This window comes from Cyprinodon tularosa, unplaced genomic scaffold, assembly GCF_016077235.1.
Source record: "Cyprinodon tularosa strain WSP-4 unplaced genomic scaffold, ASM1607723v1 ctg669, whole genome shotgun sequence".
NCBI lineage: Eukaryota > Metazoa > Chordata > Actinopteri > Cyprinodontiformes > Cyprinodontidae > Cyprinodon > Cyprinodon tularosa.
In genome coordinates this window covers 31224-49904 of record NW_024039417.1, presented here as the reverse complement: position 1 = coordinate 49904, position 18681 = coordinate 31224, and the positions used below count along the sequence as shown (strand labels likewise).

At 39.2% G+C, this 18681-nt stretch overlaps 2 protein-coding genes across 16 annotated transcripts in view; both read left to right on the top strand.

Annotated features, from left to right (window-relative positions):
• The window catches only part of ubr5 (ubiquitin protein ligase E3 component n-recognin 5), a 70396-nt gene extending 64826 nt beyond the window's left edge, over positions 1 to 5570 (top strand). For 12 of the 14 annotated variants that reach the window (XM_038267296.1, XM_038267306.1, XM_038267301.1 and 9 more), the window contains 4 exons: positions 397 to 510; positions 625 to 769; positions 855 to 940; positions 4842 to 5054. In XM_038267296.1, the coding sequence (XP_038123224.1) occupies positions 397 to 510; positions 625 to 769; positions 855 to 940; positions 4842 to 5054 (558 nt within the window). Of the gene's footprint in view, positions 1 to 396; positions 511 to 624; positions 770 to 854; positions 941 to 4841 lie in introns of all 14 variants that reach the window. The other 2 variants (XM_038267307.1, XM_038267293.1) reach the window with 1 other exon arrangement.
• A 949-nt stretch (positions 5571 to 6519) lies between these two features.
• Positions 6520 to 18348, top strand: LOC119771397 (protein LYRIC-like). 2 transcript variants are annotated; one of them, XM_038267290.1, is made up of 13 exons: positions 6520 to 7173; positions 7390 to 7506; positions 9134 to 9215; positions 9360 to 9536; positions 9769 to 9819; positions 9969 to 10109; positions 12093 to 12152; positions 12238 to 12306; positions 12416 to 12558; positions 14285 to 14401; positions 14537 to 14644; positions 16688 to 16814; positions 17449 to 18348. In XM_038267290.1, the coding sequence occupies exons 1-13, from the start codon at positions 6844 to 6846 to the stop codon at positions 17688 to 17690; spliced, it is 1764 nt and encodes a 587-aa protein (XP_038123218.1). In that variant the 5' UTR covers positions 6520 to 6843; the 3' UTR covers positions 17691 to 18348. The 2 variants fall into 2 exon arrangements, with proteins under 2 accessions (XP_038123218.1, XP_038123217.1); XM_038267289.1 differs by having other exon boundaries at positions 9348 to 9536.
• Positions 18349 to 18681: the final 333 nt, after the last annotated feature.

Genomic DNA, 18681 nt, shown 5'->3' with positions numbered 1-18681 from the left:
CAGGATTTCTGTGTTTACTACTTTTATCTCTAACAGCACTCTTAGGATATTTATGGATGTTTTTTTTCCCCAATAAATGTTTTTATTTAAGTCAGAGGTAAAACAATACATCGTCATCATGGTTACAAAATAGTTTTTGCTTTTCAGCTCTTTCTCTATACTATCAAATAAAAAGGATTTATTTAATTTCCCTGTTAAATCTGGCTGACCTGAATAAAGTCTGATGAATACGTGTGTCGGGTAGCTGCAAAAATCAATCACAATTCAGTCTAAATATGTATTATCAGTTTGAAATATTCTGCTTTCTGTAAAAACAGAAAATGGTTGACATTTAACCCATGAATTAAATTTTCAATCATTTAAAAAAAAATGTTTTTTTTTTTCTGTGTTGTCCAGGTCGAGCTTCTGTCTGGTGGCGTCAACATGCCAGTGACTCCGCACAACGTCTACGAGTATGTGAGGAAATACGCGGAGCACCGGATGCTGGTGGTGGCTGAGCAGCCTCTCCATGTAAGCCCAACACCAAAGCTACCTTTGAAATCCATGTTTTGGTTGGACGGCTAATTAACATTGTTCAATTTACCAAAATCTTAACTTGAGTTTGTTTTTGTTTTCCTTCTGAAGGCGATGAGAAAAGGCTTGCTGGATGTTCTTCCTAAAAACGCCCTGGAGGACCTGACGGCCGAAGACTTCAGGCTGCTGGTTAACGGCTGTGGAGAAGTCAACGTTCAGATGCTGATCAGCTTCACTTCTTTCAACGATGAATCAGGTCTATTTCTCAAAGCGCTGCATAGTAAACCTGATTCCCGTTGGATTACCTACTTTTACATTTTCTTTTCTATTTCATCCTCTAGGGGAAAACGCAGATAAACTTCTCCAGTTTAAACGATGGTTTTGGTCCATAGTAGAAAAGATGAGCATGACCGAGAGGCAGGATCTGGTAAGTTCTTCGTTTTCTAAATGAAACATGATTAGAAGCTTTAATGTGCTCAACCAGGGAGGGTGACAAGTGCCACAATACAATAAGTAAATCATTATTATTTATTCATTATAATCATTAAGTCATTAAATTATTATTTTTTTCCAAATTAAGGCCTTAATTGGCATTAAAATTCATCAAATGTGATTACCATGGCATTTATAATGCTTTATTTAAAAAATTTTAAAAAAACAATTTCGTCAGATATATTATACCGCAATATATTTGCGCGGAAATTGGACTTAATAATGTACTTATTCAGGGTTTATACAGGAATGATTATTATTAAAAATAAATCTATAATTAATTAAATGGGTCTCAGTTAAATATATAGAATTTATTTTAAGAAATGATGATTATTTCATGTTGCTGCACACCATGGATTAATTTAAAATGTCACATATGCATTAAAGCAGGGGTCTTTAACGTTTTCCAGGCCAAGGACCCTCAAACTGATGGTGAGATGGAGCAGGGACCCCTTAATTATGTATATTGCATGAAATTGTGGTACATCAAACTGGTCCTATAGTCACTCTGTTACAGATGGAGTAATGTAACGAAAGTAATTTGGCCCTGGGATTATTAAAGTATTTCTGATTCCTGGTTGATGGGACAGGTGTTGTGAATGAAACGGTGCCCAGCTTGAAAGAGCTCCTGTGTGTCGCTGAATGTGAGCATTGATGAATGAAAGACATCTTCTGCCTCCATTTATCTGTTTACTACAGTCTGTTGAATTCATGTTAATATCTATTTAAAGACATTTCAATTAGTGGAAAAAATTGCAGGGGGAATATATAAAAAAAGTCTAATCAACCAAAACTTTTGCGACCCCCATGCAGTACCTCTGTGGACCCCCTAGGGGTCGCGGACCACCTGTTGAAGACCTCTGCATTAAAGGCAAAGTGGTGGGACTAGATCCTTCGTTATAGAAACGTCTGATTGTCTGTTTCTTACTAAGCAAAATAAAACGAATACTTCCTGGTTTTCACACTAATGTCAACACTTGAAAAGTTGTAAATACATTTCTAAAATGTGTTGCCAATTATTAACAGCAGATAGGATGAGCGATTCCAGCCTCTATATACATAATTAGGTCTCAAATGTTAATGAGGGATTGAGAGCTGCCATCAGTCAGTGACTAACTGTGATTCTGCTGAAGTTTGTGACCACACCACGCTCTCCTATAAGTTTATTAGATAGATTTCAGACCAAAGTAGGGTTATAGAGACTAGATTTGCTGTAAATAATTTGCAGCATAGTTTTAAGTTATTTCTGCTTTAGCTAGTGATAACATTGACTTGAGAAGAAAAAAAAAGGACAAAGTTCTTTTCTTGCTCAGTTAGAAGCAGCAAATCAGACATCCGGGTTTCTGTTCGTCGCTCTAGTCCCGCCTACTTGACTTTTTATGGATCTGTTCAAATTAATGCATGGTGTGGTTCAGTGCAGGAACATGAATTTATTAAATCATTAAATAATTTATTTACTTTTACTTTCTTTTTAGCAGATGGCCGCTCACACTGAGCCTGGTTCTGCTGGAGGTTTCTTCCTGTTAAAAGGGAGTTTTTCCTCTCCACTGTCGCTACAAGCATGCTTAGTGTGAGAGATTGCCTTCCAGCCAATGAATCAATGCAATCAGCTGGTTTTCCTTAGATAAAAAATGTTGAATCAATTTCACTGTATGATCTGGTGAATAGTAAGGGCCTTGAGATGACATGTTGTGAATTGCCGCTATAGAAATAAACTGAATTCAATTGTGTATTTTTTCCTCTTTTAATGCATAAAAAATGATTTCATAAGGTATTTATTTATTGAATTGTGGTACTTTGCCTTTTTCTGATGTGTTAGGGATTCGATGGGAGCTTTACATTTTCTTTGCTGAGATACTAAATGATAATTTTCTCTTTTATTTGAAAAACTTAATGAAATGATTGAAATTTCTTTATCTCTATGGGCAGTGTTCTGCCTGAACGCGTTCATTGAACGAAAGTTCATGAACTCGTTCATATTTTGGGCGAACGTGAACTGAACGTACTGCATTATTGCCTGATGAACGTTATTGTGAACTCGTTCATTCTGGTGTCTGTGAACGGCACGCTCTCTCAGTTCAGCTCCGTTCAATAGGTTGCCAGATTTCTATAGAGCCCTCCAGGCGAAACCCCGGCTAAATCACACTGTAAACAGGCCTTAATATGTAGCGGGAAAAACACCCAATCTGGCAACACCAGCTACCAGTGTCGTAGCCTACAGCCGTGTGCGTCATCAAAACAAAATGCAGCGTGGAAGCAACAATAGCGTGGAGGCGACTTAAAACAGGTTTATGACCAGGTGGTTGGTGAGGATGATGGCAACAAGTTTGCCCGCCGGCTTTCAGTAAAAAAATCCGCACTTCAGTAACCTTAAATTCCTACCTCAGCCTGGTCCCTCAGTTTGTGTTTGTAAAATCTTCTTGAGCGGAGGTCTTCAACAGGGGATCCGCGACCCCTAGGGGGTCTACGGAGGTACTGCATGAGGGTCTGCATGGTTAGTTGATATTTTTATAGTCCCCCCTGCATTTTTTTCCCCCACTAATTGAAATGTCTTTAAATACTCATTAAGATGAAATCAACACACTGTAGTAAACAGATAAATGGAGGCAGAAGATGTCTTTCAGTCATCAATGCACACATTCAGCGACACACAGGAGCTCTTTCAAGCTGGGCACCGTTTCCTTCACAACAACCAGGAATCAGAATCAGAAAAACTTTTAATAATCCCAGGGAGAAATTAATTTCTTTACATTACTCCATCTGTAATAGAGTGACTATAGGACACAATTTCATACAATATATATAGTTAGGGGGTCCCCGCTCCATCTCGCCATCAGTTTGGGGGTCCTTGGTCTGGAAAACATAGAAGACCCCTGTTCTTGAGGGTTTTACTATCCATGTAACTTGTTTGTTAAACCTGCCTGGTATAATTTTCCAGGATTCCAGTATTCCTTTTTAGTATGTATTGAAATGGAATTTCAAATGGAAAAAATTATTAAAATAAAACAAAAAACATTTGCACCTTAAAGACTACTTTCCTATTTTTCTTTTAATAATTACTCATAAAAAAGACCATTCAAGCAGCACATTTTTCCTGATGTTTTTGAGAATATACTGAATGGACAGCAACAAAGCGTTAAAGCAACAATGGGGAAATGCTGTCCCCTCAATGCTAATGTAAACCCTGGTTGGATAAGGATTCAAAACTGGATATGAAGATGAAATCTGACGCACAGTTTCAGAGTTACAACTGATAAAATAATTGCCGTCTGTGGTTCTACAGTAGGCTATGGTGTAATTGAGCAATATATGAAAAAAAAAGAACTATGAACTAGTTCGTTTTTTGGAATTGTGAACTATGAACTGAACTAGTTCATTTTAAAATGTGTGAACTGAACTTTGAACTAGTTCACGTAGAAAGAGAACTTTCCCAACACTGTCTATGGGGATAAAGACGATAAGGAGCTCATAGTTGGACCAATTTGCTTAAATATATTTCTGTAGCATGAGGAAGCCCTGCAGAAAGCAGCAGATTTAGATGAGATCATTGCATCCATCTCAGCTGCTTTGATAGCCCTGGAGCTGGGTCAAGCTGGCCTTTTCCCATTTTTAGTGTTGTTTGATCTTTGCAGTGGATTTTTCACTGATACATAATTTTACCTTATTTGGGGAAAAAAGCAAAGAAAAAAGAAAATACACTTGACACACAATATGTCTACCACAAAGACTCTCGGTTCACAAGCAATATCCAAAGTCCACATTAACATAAGCTTAACTATTGTTATCCTAAAGTCTGAAAATCAGTCTGATTTATTAACTTATTTGTTGATCCTCAGGTGTACTTCTGGACGTCCAGCCCCTCTCTGCCTGCCAGCGAAGAGGGCTTCCAGCCAATGCCCTCCATCACCATCAGGCCTCCAGATGACCAGCACCTCCCCACAGCCAATACCTGCATCTCGCGTCTCTACGTGCCACTCTACTCCTCAAAACAGATCCTTAAACAGAAACTCCTGCTAGCCATTAAGACCAAGAACTTTGGTTTTGTGTAGAGTTTCAAGTTAAAGTGTTGGAATAAAAAGGAAGGTTTACTGTTTAATATTTACCTAGTTCCATTTTTGTAGATTCATTTTTTTGTCCAGTTTTAAGAGATGAACATATGGTCTCTGTCTCCCCATGAGTTAATATTTGTTTGTGTTGTGAACACAAACTGCATCTTTTTATTTTGATTTTTATAGTTTTCTGTTTTTCTTTTGTGGTAATGAAGAGGTCCATAACATTCCTGCAATGGCATTGTAAAATGTAAAGCCCACCGCTCTGTTCTATTGGCTTAAACCTCTGCTTCCCATGAACTGGGTTTGCCAGGAAGCTGTCAGCCGAAGATCCTAGCCAAAGATGACAGCAGTAGACTTATTATTAAAAGACAAACATACGCACTGTGGTTACCATTATTTTTTCCTTCCCTGTGAAAGTACTATCTCTGACAGATCACTGCTGCCTTTGAGGAAAGTTTTTTTTTCTTGTACAGGGGGAGTAGGGAATTTCAAAATAAACTTGGATGTAAATAAGTTGTCTTGTTTTTGTTTTGTTTCACAACTTAAACTCTGCTTTCAGATAATCTTTTCCTGATTTAATCACCCTATGTAATTTAATTTAATTCTGACTTACATTTTTTTTTGTATGTCACAAGATTATATATTTTTAATATATCCTCTCAAAACCTACCCGTTATAAGTGTTTAAAAGTAATAAATCATAATGCATGAAAATTCCACCGGTAAAATGTTAACCAATATAGACATGTTAGACATCTTTGGAAAGCTTAGATTCTCCACAAATCAACCATCAAGTTCATTTTATGGACATAGTGAGCACCAAAGCACAATTAAAGATATAGCAGCATGTCAAAATGTAAACATGACAAAGGAGCCATAACAAGTAATGATGTCTTTATTACGCTGTTCAAAAAAGACCTATTATTTTCGAGAATAAAAAAACAACTTTGAGTGATGTTTCAACTGATGCATCTTGGGTTGTTTTACTCACCCAAATTCCATGTAGATATTCAGAAACTAGAAAGTGTTTGCTTTCAAATTATATATCATACATGTAATTTGGGCTTACTAAGTTATTTGCTTTTCCATTTGGGAATGCAAAATAGGCGAGAATTTCCCAAAATATATGAACATACCTTAAGAAAAAACTAAAAATTCCAGGCTTCGGCCAATCAGGTGGTTTCAGAGTCCCTTTCAAGGGCTGTTAGGGCGGTTTCTTTAACTATCTGGTTAGGCGATCAAAACATTTTAAGAAACAAGAAATATTTTGATTCAACCACAATTAACAGTAGATTTACGTTCTCACCCACGTAAATCTAAGACTTGTCTCTTTTAAAGCTTTAAAAAATAATTATAATGAAACCATCAGACACGTCATTAATCCGTATTGGGGGAGCGGTATCCGACTGCTAGGAACTTTAACTGGATGAATGTTAAATTTCCATACCGCCTTGAACGTCACATTTTTCCTCCATTCATAACGGAGCCATATGAGGTGAACTCGCTGCACGCGCGGTCACATTAGAAATATTGGGCTGCCCAGATTAACGCTACACCATCTAATAATGATAACCGTTGGTTAACCAGCTAGTTAGCTCATAGTTTGTCCTATCACTCTGTTGGAGGATCGGTGCGTCAGCATTGTACCTATCTTTACCGATGCGACTGAACGATGGTTTCATTGTTCGCCATAATGTCGGGGCCGTTCCGTTATTTTTAGCTAGCATCGCCTGCTAGCTGAACGCGTGCAGCGTGAAAAATCCGTCCGTATTGTGAATTAAAGAGGGATGGAGCAGTGGCAGGACGCGGCCTCTCAGCAGCTCCGGTTGCTCACCGGTCGCCTGAACGGACTGCTGACCAAAGGCCTGCAGTGGCTCCATTCCGAATTCGGTGTGGATCTGGGGCTGAAGCCTGAGCTAATTCCGCCATGGATAATCCTCCTTGCGGCGTGCAGCGGGCTGCTGCTGATCATCGCCCTGTGGGCCTCGCTCTGTCGGACTATATTCAGGAAGCGCCCCGCTTCCAGTACTCTGGACGATGGTGTTGAAGGAAAACCTGGAGCCAACAAGCCGCTAAAGGCAGAAGAACCGAAGAAAAAGAAGAAGAAGGCGGAAAAGGTCAGTAAATGGTGGTAAACCCGCGGTGTTAGCAAGGCTAGTTTGACAGGCTAACACCGCTGTGACAGTTGGCTAACACTGTGGCTAGCCTCTAGCTGGGGGGGTAGGCTATATATATATATATATATGCGTGTGTTATGAGTATTATCGACTGGATGTCAATTCATAGTTTTTAACGGTTTTATTTTCATCCTTATGCTTTGGATATATTCTTAGAAAGCCCAGCCGAATGGAAGAGCGGTGGCTGAAGCACAGGAAGGAGCCACAGTGTGTGAGGAGAGAGTGCCACATCAGCAGCCACCCCCACCACCAAAGACTGACAAGATTGCAGAGGTAAATCTGGATAGGAGGATTTCTTCTTCAGAGATTAAATCTTATAGCTTTATATCTATAGCTCTGGAAATCCCAGAGGGATAGCTGGCAGAAATATGCTTTTATCTGAATGAGGTGCAGTTCATTGATTTATGAACCATTTTAGAGATTCTAACCTTAGACTATTCTACGCTCTTCAGAATAAAATCTTTGACATAGTGTCTCATTTCTTTGTTCTTTTATAACAGGGCTCAAACAATTAATTGGATGAATCGATTATTGAAATAATCAGTTCAATTCAGTTTATTTCTATATCGCCAATTCGCAACACATTTCATCTCAAGGCACTTCAGTGTTCACCAGATCATCCAGTCAAATTAATTCAAAGTTTTCTATCTAAGGAAAACCAGTTGATTGCATCGACTCATTTACTCAATGGCAATCCCTCACACTAAGCATGCTTGTAGCGACAGTGGAGAGGAAAAACTCCCTTTTAACAGGAAGATACCTTCAGGGGAACCAGGCTTAGTGTGAGCGGCCATCTGCTGAGGCCGACTGGGGTTCAAGGAGATACAGAGATATAGAAAGCAGCTGTAAAAGGCTACCCCGTCCAGGAAACACACAGCCAGGTGGACGAGCTCTGAGCCAATTCCCATGTCGGAGGATAAAGGAGAGCACATCCAGCCAGTCACAGTCAGAGAAACGGGACTACACTGAAAAACAGGCTGATCTCGAACATCTATGAACAAAGGTGTTGATGGCAGCAGCACAGCTGATATTTCTCTCCAGGATGGAGTCACATCCAAACAGGAAAAGACGAGGCAAGGCTACTATGAGGAAAAAGCAGAGAGAGCAGAACGAGATTGAACTAACAGATTCTGCAGAATGCGAGAATAGTGATAGAATGAGGAAAAAGGGGTCCCTATGTCCTCCAGCAGTCTAAGCCTATAGCAGCATAACTACAGAGATCACTCAGGATAACCTGAGCCACTCTAACTATAAGCTTTATGAAAAAATAACTTTTAAGCCTAGCCTTAAAAGTAGACAGGGTGTCTGCCTCACGGACTAAAACTGGTAGTTGGTTCCACAGGAGAGGAGCCTGATAACTAAAAGATCTGCCTCCCATTCTACTTTTAGAAATTCTAGGAACCGCTAGTAAACCTGCAGATCAAGAGTGAAGGGCTCTGTTAGGAACATAAGGAACTAATTAATTCAACAACTTATTTAGTAATTGATTAATCATTAACTAGATTATAGAGACTAAAACATGCCTTTAACTGACAGAGTGATCCACTTAGCGCAGTGATTATACCAAAATTATATATAAAAAAAAAAAAAAAATGTTTATATATATATATATATATATATATATATATATATATATATATATATATATATATATATATATATATATATATATATAAACATGTAGCATTTAAGTTAAAAACTACATTTTTTTTTCTGTGAATCCGCTCTATTCAGAACTGGTTTAATTTAAAAACACTTAAAGGAACATTTGGCTATCCGATTATTATAGATTATAGATTATTCTAAAAAATAAGCAACAGTTTAATCCATTTGCTAAATAATCGTTGCAGCCCTACTTTATACCAAACAGTACAGTTTATCCAATATTGCACATTTACAGACGAAGAAGTCCAAAAAGAAGGCCAAAGCACCCGTAAAGGAGAGCAAGGCAGCGACTGGAGATGGGAAAGAACCGGAAGAAGGTAAGAAGAATGTAATTATAAAAAAAAAAAAAAAAATTCTTCTGTAATATTTGGGTTGGCCGTGCTTTTTTAAATTCAGCTCCCCCTGCCCCTAAATGGAGCAGTCGTAAATGGTCCTTTAACACTAAGCAGTGTGTGTTTCAGGCACATGGGAGACCAAGGTTAGCAACAAGGAGAAACGTGAGCAGCGCAAGAAAGATAAGAACTCCAGCGATGGCTCAGCAAGTCCTAGAGGAGGGGAGACACCTGTGAACGCTCCCCCCGATCAACCCAAGGTCTCCGCAGCGCCACCTGCCCCTGCCAACCAAAAGAAGAAAAAAGGTTTGTTATTACAGAAGGATTTTAAGTTTCCTTAACAAACCCCTTAGAGCTGGTGAGGATAATACTGTTTTTTTTTCTTATGTCCCCCTGGTCTGTTGTTAATGAGCTGCACTAAAAATATAAGCACAACGGGAATTCTATCTTCCCCTGAGGGATGTTTACCCTGTTTAAAAGCAGCCTCCTGTGGACGGTTCTCATAGCATTCGCTAACCTTTCTTTTTTATCTTCTCAGGAGAATCTGCGAAAGTGAAGGCAGAGAAGGCGGACGCCGTCGCCTCTCAGGGTAATTACTGTCACTCATGTCCTGCTTTGCCTCATTGATTCAGCCCTCAGCGATAGCAGTGGGAGCACAGTTTGACGTAGATCATGTGTTTAGTTGCTTGAGTGGTCTGTTTTATTTGTTTGCGATGCTCCCCCCCCCCTTCATCTTAGCCAACAGCGTCGTGGCTGCTGAGGTGGCGGCCGCTGCAACTGATATGGCGGTCAAGGCTGCACCACAGAATGCGGCTCCAAAGACGAGCTCCTGGAGCTCCCAGAGGCAGCCGGGTTCACTCTGGAGAGCAGGTGTTGATGGTAAAAAGGTTTCCTTTCTATTCTTTGGTATGAATGTCTTGTTGGATGATAACAATTAAACTAAGACCTGCAATTAAAAATGTTTGAAAAAATAGTTTTTTCTTTAAATCCCTCTTAAACCACAAAATAGACGATTTATTTCAAAATATCTGCTGGACCAATAAATACAAAATTGATGTTTTTTTTTTTTATATCTAAATGTTTCCTATACATCTCCTTACGTCTAAATAAAAATGTTACCTTAGAAGGAACTCAGTGGGTGAATTTGACGTTTCTCAATTCACAAGAACGCGAGTACAGACTCATGTCCTCGCCAAGTATGTTCATGAGAAGAACACAGGAAAGTCCTGACTCTGGGAGAACGGGAGCACGCAGCATAGATATGGGTGGAGCTGCATTTCACCTCCTGTTATTAATAGTCTGTAGATAATAATAAATTTTTACTTTTTTCATTCATTGGGGGAATAATAATGAACAAAGTCAGATAAACAAAAATGAAATGAACATTTTGCCAAATAAAACAAAAAAATCGCCAGCGGTCCTTCACATACGTCTATGCAGAGAGAGGGCTGCTACAGACGGCTAGGATTAGACCTGGCTGCTGTTAGCCTTGGAGGTCTGCTGGTTGCCGCGGTCCTCTCAACTTCAGATTTTTTTTGTTGTAAATTACGCAATAAATCTGTAAATGGGCCATATAGTGACGCTTAAAAGTATAATATTCTTGCCTCAAATGATCTTAAAACGTACTTTTATTGAATAGCAACAGAAAAGAGAACTTTTAACTTAATACTCTGAGCTCTGTGAGCACTAACCTGGAAGCTGCTGCTGCAGTGCATGATGGGACAGCTGTCAATCTCAAGAAGGGACAAGTCTGCTCTGATGCATGCTTGGTAAAGAGGGAGGGGCGAGAACAACATACAGGGACTTTGTCCGTTTCGGTCTGCTGTTCTTGTGAATTGGAACAGTACAAAGCTGAGGCTGATGACTGGTACGTCATTAATACTTGACAAAGGTCACTTTTCTTGGTCTTTATACGCAGAAGCGGGAATAAACAGCCATGGTAGTCGATAGTGTGGAGAGCAGTTCTTCTTTTGGAACTCATTGAAAATATCGAGTTCTTAATCCACTGCCTCTGGTTGGAAAAGAAATGAAAGGTTGTAAGATTTGCTCTAGCACTACCCTCCATGTTTATTTCCATAAACACAGCTCGCTCGCTATCAGTGACACCATTGTGTCCTCTATTGCACATGCGGGACACTTTAGTTCTGTGAGTGCAGTTTACACAACAGATGAAGATCGGATTTCACCGAAAAAATCAGAGTTAAACATTAAGGCCTGCAGTGTGAATGTAGCATAAAGGTCACAGGATAAACCCGCAGTCTGGGACTTTTGATCAGAAGTAGAACCTGAGAGGCAAGATCTCTGGAAGTGAGGCTGAAGATCTGTGTCACGTTGACCCGGACAGTGAAACAAAAAGCTGCAGGGTCTCTGCTGGGCGAATTATTACTCTCAGATACTCGTCTGTAGAGAACCACAGAACAGTAACGTTTATAGCAAACTGAATTCTTGGGTTGGTTTTGGGGTCTTTTGTTTTTTTTAGCTGCAATGTCAATTTTCTAGCCATAAAAAAAAAATTTTAATAAAACTGTTCAATCGAATAAAACGGATAACTAAAATAAGAACAGGGGAAAAAATTTTGTTAAAAACTGAAACAAATTTACTCCATAAATGTTATGAAAAACTCAAACAGCAAAGACCACGTGTCTGCAGCAACGATTTAAAGGTCTCTGCTGTCCAGACACGAAAAGAACTGTTCCAGCTTAATGATTGCATCTTCCTGTAGTTTAAAAATAAATTAATAAATAAGTCTGACAGCCAATTGGCCAAGACTGTCAAATTTTCTATTTTCCAAAGCTTATGACTTCAGTCTTTGCTGAAATCTGGCAGCAGTGTCACTAGCCTTGTGAAATGTGTGTGTTTCAGAGTCCTGGTCTGTGCCCATAAACTCAGCGGAGCTCAATCTGGTGTCTCTTGGACTTCCTCGTAAGTTTTATTCCACTCGCTACTAGATGGCGCAGTCTTCCATTGCATATTTTGCTCTTCTGTGATCTGCTGGTTGTGTCTGCAGAGCCTCAACCTGTGAGCGACCTGTCTTGGCTCAGTCTGCCCAAAGTGGACGACGAGTGGTCCGGACTCAGTATGCATCCTTTTTGTTTTTTAGCTTACCAGTCAAACTAATATGTTTTATATTCATGACACAGCTGGACGTTTTTATAATTATTTTATTTAAATGTTTCTTTTTCCAGATGGTGGCTCAGCTGACCCCAGCTCTGATTGGAACGCCCCCTCTGAAGCCTGGGGTAACTATGAGGAGCCCACCCCAGAGCCCCCTCAGGCTCAGGAGCTGCCCCTCCCTGAGCCAGCCAGGGTTAATCTGATTGTAGCAGCTGTAAGTCCACGCAGGCTCCTTAGTAACCTGATAAAAGATGGCAGCGAGCTTCAATATGTTTAATGTAATTAACCATGAAGTAGATGGGAGCGATTCATGGCTCTAAGATTTATTTATTATTCTAAAATCTGGAAAGCTTCTACATCTTAATGTATGGAGTAAAATTTGTTCCAAGCAAAGCATATTTTTTAAATGGAAGCAAAAGTTTGAAAAAAATTCTTAATCTAAAAAGGCTTTATAGTCGTAGGGAAGTCATTTTTAAATGTCAAATCATTCTGGCTTAAACATGTATATAAATGTACTCTTTATCAGACAATATTGTCCCAAAATTTAGAAAATTCCTATTTAAAAAATAATCCTGTATTAAAATCTGTGGGGTTTTTTTTTCTGTTATCTCATGCAGGCCAGTTAGTTGTACGTCAGCCCGAACACCTAAATTCAGCCAATCATATATCAACGGTCATCTGTCAATTACATTTTTTCAGTAGCATCTTGATTCATATGTTGCAGCTAATATACGCAACGGTTGAAATAAGAAATAAGAATCATTTCCTTTCCCATTGAGTTCCGTCCCAGTGTTCACGGGGATGGACGTCTGTGTCTTCAGCAGGCGTAGAGCTAACAGAACTGGCAGCGTTGCGAGGCAAGGGCTCAAACATGTACGGCTGGAAGCCTTCTACACCAAACCAAGCTTCTGCCGCCCTGGCGTCCTCTTCCAGATCTTCGTCCCCGCTTTCCTCCTCTAAAAAATGTATGACGAAAGAGACTCATCCACGACCTCCGACACTAAACTCTCCTCCTCTTGCATGTTTCCTCTGTCCATAGCGTTCCTTGACAGTGTCGTTTCTAAGTCACCAATTTAGTGCTACTTGGTCCCAATTGAAGTTCCAATTGGGAACCTACTAGCACTGAATTGCTAACTGGTTAGCAGGATGCTTCCAAAAAACGGCTACAATCAAACATGCTTACGAACCTTCCGCCACAACGATCCCGCTCCCTTGATAATCGACCAATCCTATTCACTTTATTCACTCGTTTAGTAGAATTCGGAAATGCAACGTTTGGAACAGCAGCTTCCCTACGACTTTAAGGGTAACTTTGCTGTTTTATTTTAATGCATTTTTTTTTATTTCTCCTTTTTTTAATGTAATTTTTCAAACTTCATTCTTTACCTTTCTTTCTTTTCTTTTTTTTTAACAGATTTTATATTTTCAGTTTTTTTCTCTTTTTCAAATTGAGTTTTACAGATTTTTTTCTTCCCTTCCAGCCCAATACAAATGCTCGGTCTTGACACTGAAATTGACCAATAAAAATGTTGCCAACTTCCATACAGAAAATGGTTTCTTCTCTTCACTCAAGAGAAGAAAACCAGCGGCCCTTGAAGTGAAGTGAAGAGAATGTTATCTGTAAAAACTCTATATGAAAGACTGAAACTAAAAAAAATAGAATTTGAAAATAGGAAATCTGCTTTTTATTAAAACGAGAAAAAACTGCAGTTACTTTGAAAACCTTTTTTTTTACATGTAGTAAAGTTTCTATCAAAATTTTACCTGTTGATTTAATTGTTTAATTAATTTTTAGTTTACATGACATGTTCTTGGTCACAAAATAATGGGACAAAATTCACTCTATAAGAATAAAGCACAATTTTAGTTGGTCAACCTCCCAGTATAAACCTTAAAGGTTGAGGTTTTTAATCTTTTTTTTTTCTCTTCATGATTTACAGGATGACAATGAAGATGATAAAGACAAGGGGGATGCTGCTACTGATGGAGCCGGTAAAACAAAAAAGAAGAAAAAGAAGAAGAAGAAGACTCCTGAGGAGGGAGGAGCACCTGGCCCGGTAAGGAAAAGAACTTTAACACAAAGGATGTTAATGTCGGTTCAGGAAACCAATGGCACAAAATCACTGAGCTTGTTTCTAATGGATTTCTAGAATTTGTCCAAGTTGTGTAAATGTCCTCCCTGGTCTTTGAAGGTTGAGGAGCCGGTGAAGGAAGTGGCCCCTGCTGTCGCAGTGAAGAAGCAGCCACCTGTTCAGGAGAACGCTGCAGCCGTCCAGCCCGTCAAAGCAGCTGCTGTGGAGGTCAGTGGGGCTCATGGGCAGCGCCTGATGAAGCTCTGTTCATGCTACATCCCCTCTGAAGGTTATCTGGGATCTAGAAAACACTGGAAACCTTCCTTACATCTGAGCCATTTGGAGGCCAGTCATCCCATTAGAAGTTGTTGATCTAGATCAACCAGAGCAGTTTTTATCAGGCCATTTTGACATTTATTAAAAGCTTTTCCTCAATTTGCTTATGGAGATATTAATTCCATCTTGATAAATCCAGAATGTATGTTTTAGATGGGATTAATGTCATTTCATCTATCCGAAGGTGACTGTCCCATACACACGAATGGGGAAAAATAACTTAATTTGCACTTGTGAGAATTATGTTCAAGATATCTGAAATGTTAATTTTAAATTGGATGGAAGTTAATTTTTAATGTCTAAAATGTTAATTTTCACAAGGAAGAAATGTTCCGATATCAGAATTCCAACTAATAAATGTCAATACAAATCTATACTTTTTTTTTACTTTAAAGGATGACAGAAAGATATGCATTTCTCTTAAAGTGATATATGGGGTATTGATATTTGTAAAACTGATTAACAATGGACATTGTCTATTGACAAGAAAATTGACATGAAGAGAAAAAAAAATAGTTTGCACTGACCCCCCTGCTGATGGATCGGCCCTCTCTTGGGCTTTGGGAGATGGGTTTCACATCAGCGCATCGGCTGATGGCGATCTCCTCTACCTCTTAGAATCAGCCTCTCATGCTGCTCTAAGCTCCTCATTTATATTTAAGATCATTAGCTCATGTAGATAAAACAAGTATATAGATTCATAGGTCCTGTTTTTTTTTTTTTTTTTTTTAACCTTCAATACTGTCTCTTTTCCCACTGGCCCAAAAACCCATTTAAACCCAGAACAATTTGCTTTTAGTGTCAGTGGGAACAGCTCACTGACGCGTGCAGACCCGGGTCAAATAATTCAGGTTAAAATCTCCTCTGGTCTGAACAACATGCTGTGGGAAAGCCAGATGGGTCGACCTGCTAATTTACAGGATACCATTGAACGCAACGTACATACCACACCATTTGTTTGTTCTAACAAGCCGAAACAGCCACTGTTTACATCCGATAAACATGGCGCTGCTCTGGTGAGAGGGATTTAGACAGATAAAAGAGCGAAACGACAAAGCACACCGACTACGCACTGGCTCCCTTCCATGTTAATCTCCATTGTTTACTTTCCTGATTTCTGTCTCACTGGTGACATCATCAACGCTAACCTAGCACAATGGTCTCACCAGAAACACCACGGTGGAGCAGAGGCCACGCAGCTTTCCAGCGAGGGGTTTAGACCCAGCTTTTTTTAGCCAATGGGAAGAGAGCCAAACACTGATTGTTAGCCGGTCGACCCGTGTCTGAAAAACGCGCGTTAACCGGTATTTTCAGTTGGAAAGAGGCTTAAGATAGATTTTGTAACATTGCAATAAAAAAAAACATTACAGGCGTCTGTCAGAATCAGCATGTAGGATTGGTGATCGGGCAGAAAACTGCAGGTAGTGTAGAACTAGCATACCTACATTACTGGTAACTTTAGTGCCAATCTCATGCTATAATTCAGAGCAGTCATTCAATAAAAATTACAAATGCTTAAATCCTGTAGTATGTATAGTTACAGTTTCTTTTAGGGCCTATATTAATTATTTTGATACAAGTCTGATATGTACCCTGCTTATTTTTGCTTTTTGGTTCTTTAGGCTGATATGGTTTTCTGTACCTCCATTTACAGGATTAGAATTACACAATTTAAACAGACATTTATTATCAAATTTTAGAAAACATTACAGATGGATAGCCAATGGAGGGAGTGTCGATACATGCACCTCATGAGATCTCAACTTATGGCTGCCTAATGCACCAATAAGTGTTTTATGCACATATCATCTGATGCACATCTTTACTCTGTGTTTATGTTTTTGCCTTTTTTTTGTATTTTTTTTTTTCATGCTTTTTTTTGTCCCCAGTAAAGATGTCGACATTTAGTTTTTCCCTTCCTGTCTCTCTGAACAGGCCAGAGCAGATCGGCCAGTGAAGGACGTCCTACCCCAGAAACCCCCTGTCACACAAGTGCCACAGAAGCCTGTTGATGGAGAACCTGCTGCCAAGCAGAGCAACCCTCCTGCTCCAACACAGCAAAGTGAGAACATCCGCGATGTGCCAAACCGTCTCCAGGTGGCGCCATTGAGCCGTTTGAATAAAAACTCTTCAGACATTTTTTTTCTTATCCTGGCAAAATACCTGTACCTTTTCTAAATGAAAACCTTAATAAATCAGGTTTAATTGGATTCTTGTGATAAAACTAACAGCTTTACAGGAATATGACCTTAACTTTTAACCATTTAATAAAAAAAAATGATTAGGTCTTTTAGTTCGAGATTTAAAAAAACAACAACTTGTAATTTGAATAGATTCAGAGTTTATACAGGAATGAGTAACTCTATTTTAATGCTCTTTTAAATCTCTTCCTCCGCCTCAAGCTTCTTTTCTGAACATACGTCTTTAAGCCCAACCGGAAGCTGTTCGTTCCATTCAAATGTATCGCAATATATCTGAAATTGTTTTTATACACTTTATTTTTTTAATTTTTAATAAAGCATTTTAAATGCCACAATAATCACATTTAATGACTTTTAATGACTATTAAGGCCTTAATTTAAAAAATATTGACTTTTAATGACCTGCTGAAACCTTGAGATTTTACTAAATGCTTTAAATGAATGTTCTCACTTCGTCATCAGGACTTGGATGAAGTTTCTTTTCCCTTTTTCCGCAGAAAAGCCCGAGGAGAGCCAAGTGCCCAAACCAGCGAAGAAGAAGAAGGCAAGGAGAGAGACATGAGACGCCTCCGTATGCAAGAGACTTCATATCCTGTTCATGCAACACCTTCTTCGACAGGGATTTGGAACGACGGTCACCGTTGACAGACTTTACCAGGAGGGGGGGGGAGACGCGTCTGAAGACGAAGCCGCTTTTATACACATCATGTGCCAGTTGGTGGATCCTTGGAAACTGAGATTTAATGCAGCGCAATCTGTGATGACGATGATTTCTACGTACGAGTTTGATCTTCTGATAATCCTCTTAATTCATCTGAATCAACTGAAGGAGTTCTAATATAGTCCTTAGACCTGTAGAAAAAAAAACTGATTTAAAGTTTAGAAACTTGTTGTGGTGGATGGCGAACGGTGTTTACTGTGTTTAGAGAATAACGGTCATGCAGCACCGGGCCGAAGGATGAGCTGGCCTTCTTTTAACTCGCTCTGATGTTGATTTCTCAGACTAACGGTTGGAGCTCTACGTGGCGTGTAAGCTGTTGTGATTTAAATGAGCCCCGTCAGACACAGGAACGGGACGCTTGTTGGCTCTGCATTTTTGGCTTTTTGGTTGTTTCCCCCCCCCCCCCGTAATTCTGAAAATGTTGTCACCTCTGCCCATCGGTTCGTCTCGTCTGTTTGTGTGAATGTTCTCTTGCTGTGTTTTTCTTTTTCTTTTTATACGGTCAGGCTGTTTTTCAGCTGCAGCCATGTCATTGCTGTCATCAGCCTCTTGCTTTGGTTTTCCTCCTCTGCTTGATTCAGACGTCCTCAGAATCTTTTTGTAAAACTTGTTTGTAATAAAAGAAAAGCTTAAGCCATATGTAAAAAGACTAAATAAAGGCCAGTTTTTCTATCTGTAGTCTTAATTACTCTGTGTCACACGGCTCTGTTTAAAATGACAGAAATTTGGAAACTATTTAGCTTTCCATACTTGATTTCAACATGTTAACTTTTATTGTATAAACCATCGATAGCAGTGCCTCTGAACTACTTTCACATTTAAAATCCCTGATTTACTTTGAGCTGCCACATTTCTTCTTCCTGTTAACATGCAGTCCCCTCCAGCATTGCCCAGATATTTAAAACGTAAATTTTGTTCCATTATTGTTAAAAACAAATGTAAATGAAAATCAATCTAAATAATAAAATGTGAAAAAAAATCTTAATAAAGCAGCAGTTTTCTCAGAT

Coding starts and splice junctions, on each gene's coding strand:
- LOC119771397 (XM_038267289.1), top strand. CDS start 6,844: ATGGAGCAGTGGCAGGACGCGGCCTCTCAGCAGCTCCGGTTGCTCACC. Junction 9,216..9,347: donor TGGGAAAGAACCGGAAGAAG/GTAAGAAGAATG, acceptor AACACTAAGCAG/TGTGTGTTTCAGGCACATGG. Junction 9,537..9,768: donor CAACCAAAAGAAGAAAAAAG/GTTTGTTATTAC, acceptor TTATCTTCTCAG/GAGAATCTGCGAAAGTGAAG.